The sequence below is a fragment of the Cynoglossus semilaevis genome, chromosome 2 (genome assembly GCF_000523025.1).
Source record: "Cynoglossus semilaevis isolate Cse_v1.0 chromosome 2, Cse_v1.0, whole genome shotgun sequence".
Taxonomy (NCBI): domain Eukaryota; kingdom Metazoa; phylum Chordata; class Actinopteri; order Pleuronectiformes; family Cynoglossidae; genus Cynoglossus; species Cynoglossus semilaevis.
Window position 1 is genome coordinate 15,637,926 of NC_024308.1, and position 4,857 is coordinate 15,642,782.

The 4,857-nt window shown below is 41.1% G+C and overlaps 1 protein-coding gene across 1 annotated transcript in view; it reads right to left on the reverse strand.

Moving 5' to 3' along the window:
- sema6bb (sema domain, transmembrane domain (TM), and cytoplasmic domain, (semaphorin) 6Bb) overlaps nucleotides 1-4,857 on the reverse strand; it is a 70,678-nt gene that overhangs the window by 36,676 nt on the left and 29,145 nt on the right. Inside the window, 2 exon segments of the mRNA XM_017031337.2 lie at nucleotides 2,529-2,708; nucleotides 4,761-4,857. The exon segment at nucleotides 4,761-4,857 is cut by the window's right edge and continues 35 nt beyond it. Coding sequence (XP_016886826.1) covers nucleotides 2,529-2,708; nucleotides 4,761-4,857 — 277 coding nt within the window.

Consider the following 4,857-nt stretch of genomic DNA (forward strand, 5'->3'; position numbering starts at 1 on the left):
TTTTTTTTAAATCACCCCCTCCAGCAGATGGTGCCCTTAGCAACCGTCTTGGGACCTATGCCAGTATTCTGGACTTGCTAGCGGAGTCAGCTGTGCCCATGTTTGCACCTTGGTGAATAATGTGGTTTGGTGCCCCCTGTTGACCCTCCCTTTGTAATTATTAGTGATTATGCCACGTTTTTTTTTTTTAGCTTTGGAGCTGCTGTTAAAACGACCAGGCTAAAGTGATCAACCTAGCTTTAAAATGCTAAATGTATATTTACCCAGTAGGCGGAAGTCCTACCACTGCACCACTGTAGCGCTAACTATCCATTTAGAATGCACTAAAAATCAAAGTTGATCCTGTATTTTGGAAAAAGTTATTAAATCCTTAGTGGTTGCTAACACTGCAGCTACGCAGCTTTAAATTAACCCATTCCTTCAACTGATTGTCCCGCTATCGGATTCAACTAATTATTCCACACTTTGGTCCTATTCATGACCCAACTTCAACATAGCCTGGGGTTTCTTACGGCCCACAAGGCTTCCCTTTGTCTGCACGCGTTAGGTGAGGCGCGTGTGGTAGGAGGTGTGTTAGCCCGGAGCGTCAGAGAACAAAACAGAAGTCACTGATGTGGCTGTGGACCTAATCCATCTGTCTCTGGCTACAGAGCAGCTGTAATAGACGCTGACCTCCTGCTGGGCTCATGCACACCAAATTATACCGCACCTGGCTTTAGGCTACACTAACTCATTCATTACAAAGTCCTCTTTCATTAGCTGTTACTATCCCTCCTGTTGTCACATCCAAAAGCAGAGGAATAAGCTGTGACAAAAGGTGAAAGCGAATCCAAGGAGAAGCCATTAAAACAAAACAGGAAAAAAAATCCCCTCGACCCGAATCGTTGATACGTTTAACAGGTGTCCGCCTTTAATATTTTTGGAATTTTTTGACTCATATAACAGGTGTCCGCCTAAGTTTTTTTTTTTTAAATATTTTTGGAATTTTTTGACTCATATCTGACTAGCAATTTAAACTTTACTTAACGGTGTAAATGTTGAGGGAAGAAAAAAAAAAGGGGGTCACACTTATCTTAGCAGAAAGCGTTCGGAAAGATGTTCCTTCTATAAAATGACTCTCATTAGCCTTAGTGACAGATAATGAGCAGTTATATCTGCCTGCATCTGTGTTTAACCCCCCCCCCCCCCCCCCAGATGGCTCTCAAATTAAATGCATTATAATGAACACCATATAAAAAACCCTTAAAAAAAAGCATTTCTTATTCACAATTTTTTTTCTTTCTTTCAGATCAAGCACATATTTAATTCAATTCCTGCTCCCAGGCTGAACGTAAGAGGTTGATCTTTCTGTCGAGGAGTTTTAGTTAAGATTAAGGATAACATGATTTTCATTATCATTTCATCCCTTCGTCTTCTCTACCAGCCCTACAGTGCGTCTCCACCTCATTAAAAGATGTTCAGATTAAACCTTAGATACGATCCTCTACTAATCACCTTTCATCGTGTATTTTTTGGTCGTACTTTCCCTTTTCTTTTCATCCCTGTATTTTTCAAGTGTACGTCTCTGTCATCTCCGTTATGTGTTATTTTGTCTGAAGCTCCTCACGTGTCAGGATGTGACACATTTGTTTTTCACTTTGTTTTTTTTCTCACCGACTTCGCGAGAACATCACACCTCTGACATCGTGCATTAATAACATGAATCATTAAGTGAGGCAGAAAACTGTCACCGAGACTTGAATGTCATTTGTTATAAAAAAAAACGTTATGTTTGTATTGTACTGTTTAAGTAGGAGATTTACAAATAAAAATCATTTAGGGCAGGGGTGCCAAACATACGGCCCGCGGGCCAAAACTGGCCCACTAGGGCGTTCAATCCGGTCCGCTTCATGACCATAATGAATAAGAAAAAAACACAACAACTTTACGTTCAAGATGTTTTTTTCTAACATGATTTTTCATTAAATATGAATGAATGAAATGAAAATATGAACTGTACTGGTCCGGCCCACTTGACACATAATGAGGTTATATGCGGCCCAGGAACCAAACTGAGTTTGACACCCAGTTTGGTTACCCCAGGAACCAAACTGAGTTTGACACCCCTGATTTAGAGGTTAGGGTCACCAACTACATTTGTCAGGATTTTTCCCAGACACAGATCTTGGGGAAACAAACACAACAAACTCAAATAAAATGAAATAGAAATCATGTTTTGTCTGACGTTATTATTTGATGGTTTTTTTTTTATGGGAATTCAGTCATAGGCCAGTGTGGATGTCAGTTGATCGGTGAAATGATATAAGTAGACTGTATACTTCCTGATAACTCTGAAATACAGTCAACATTTTTTTCAGTTGTTATCATGGTTTGGAGTTGCATTTAAATTTTTTTTTTTTTATTTGCTCAAATAAGCCACACTTTCGGGTGAGTTCAGGCAACTGAACAAACGAATACGATTTTCTTGAGTACAGATGCTGCTTCTGTGACTCTAGGCTAGAAGAGTGTTGTGTCTGGGGAAAAGTTACTTTTCTGGGTTGAATCCCTCGAGTTCCTCCAAGAAGACATTGTCCTCTGTGACAGTGTTGTCCTGGTTGGGCATCACCAGGAACTTCAGGATGGTACCTCTGCTGGAACCGAGGAACACAACCGTTCGGTTTCTGTGCGGTCCTGCCTCCGTGTCCACCACGATCTTGTTCAGCTGGTACCTGGTAAAACAAACACGGCTTTGTTGTTGTTTGGACAAATGGTCGTTGGTTTCCTTGAAGTTACACCGCACTGGTGTGGCTATAAAATACAGACTCTGACAGCTGACATTCAGGCAATATTTATAGACGACACACATCGCTGGGTGTATTAGTCAACGGCCGGAGAAAAGAAGCCATGTTGTGCTTGGTGTTTATTATTCCACATACATCCTATGCCTGTAATCCCTGGGTAGTTGGATGGCAGCTGGATTCCATAGAGGGGATTATAAATAAAGAGAGGGAGAGAGAGAGAGAGAGAGGTAGAGAGAAAAAGGGAGAAATGCAGAGGAGAGAGAGCGAGAGGGAGGGCATTTATGTCAGACTTCATGGGCTACAGCTCCTTCTTGCCAGCACAGACTTCCTCACATTACCAGGGCGACTGTGACATAAGGCATCAACAGCTTGAACAGTCAGACCATGTGTGTGTGAGAGAACATACACACATCTGTGTGTGGTTTTTTTTTTTTGTGTGCCACCACCTCCATCTAGTCCTTTGAACACGAAACACAAATTTTAGCGACGTGTCGTCGAAGAAGCGTCGCGCACTTTTTAGAACTATCGTGTGATCCACTTGTCATAACAACGTTAATCTAATGGTTAGAGTGCGATGTCAATTAAAAAAAACAAAAAACAAAAAAAAAAACGAGGACAAAAGAATTCATCACATGTTCTGGGATTTAACACCGGATATGTCAACACTGTCAACGTCTGGTGTTGTGTTGGTGTAATTCCTGCTAATGTTATGAGCTTGTAATGTTATAATGTTATAGCAGAGAGGTTCATTGTGGCACAATAAGTGGCTGCTAGTATTTATGGAAGTGCAGTATTTTAGATATGTGAGCTAATTAGCCACGCACCTAATACTCTGACAGGGACACAGGAAGTCGGCTGTCGTAAGCTTTGAGAAGTTGTCATCTACAGTAAAGCGCAAAAAAATAATCTGTAACTTCACACACATCAGGGGGTCCTCCACTTGTGTCAGAATTCCATTCCTATGGTGTGACATAACTTAATTTTCCACTGGAAGTCACATACTGTACATAAGTACCCATTTCATCTAAACTAACATCATAACCTAGGACAGGAGGGTGTCAAACTCATTTTAGTTCAGGGGTCAACATACAGCCCGATTAGATGTCAAGTGGGCCGGACCAGTACAATCATAATATAATAACCTATAAATAACAATAAGTCCATGTTTCCCCTTTGTTTTCATGAAAATAAGTATATTAAAACATTTTGGCAAATTTGGCAAAACATCATGAAGTGTTTGTGCTTCTTCACAAAATTCTTCAAGTGGGCCGCATTGTATCCCCTAGCGGGCCGGCTATGGTCCACGGGCCGTATGTTTGACACTCTGATCAAGGACATAAAAACATTAGAAGATTCTGACTTACGATTGGGAGACGTATTGATGAAAAAAAAATAAAGTAAATGTAGAAAACTCCATATGTTGCTTAAAACTGGTGAACGTAAATAAAGACGTCCTCGGCATATAAGGATGAGTAATGACGCTTTTGTCCGCTCGGCTGACCAACTGGTTTAGGTGCCAAATTTGTTTCAACGCTGCAAGACTTTCTTAATAAATTGATGTGAGAAGGCGACGTAACCACGAAATGCCCTACGTCGAGGACTTCGTAAACTGAGGAGAGTAACAGTGTTGACAGTAACCTCATGTAAGGCTAAAACTTTTACATAGTACTGTACAGCTATTTATATCATTTATCCAATGGAACTACTGGCACTTTATTAGTTGGTTGGAGAAAATCATCACGGTCCTAAAGTTATTATAACCTCACGTAAGGAGTAACTACTGGCACTTTATTAGAAAATCATCACGGTCCTAAAGTTATTTAGGGCAGGCTTGGTGGTTAAGGAAGTGGACGTGGGTCTGGAAGGTTTCAGGTTCAAATCCACAAGATGCCAAGTTACCACTGGCATGCCCCCTACTCACTTCGGTAAAAAGCAGAGGTCACATTTGGTTGTGTGCAGTGGTGTGCTGTTCTGCCTTACCTGACCATAGTTCGGACTATCCAGGGTCTTTGTCCAAGAGACGGAACGGCTTCGTCCATCAACGGATGGGTCTTGACAAAGTTGAGCATATCATCAG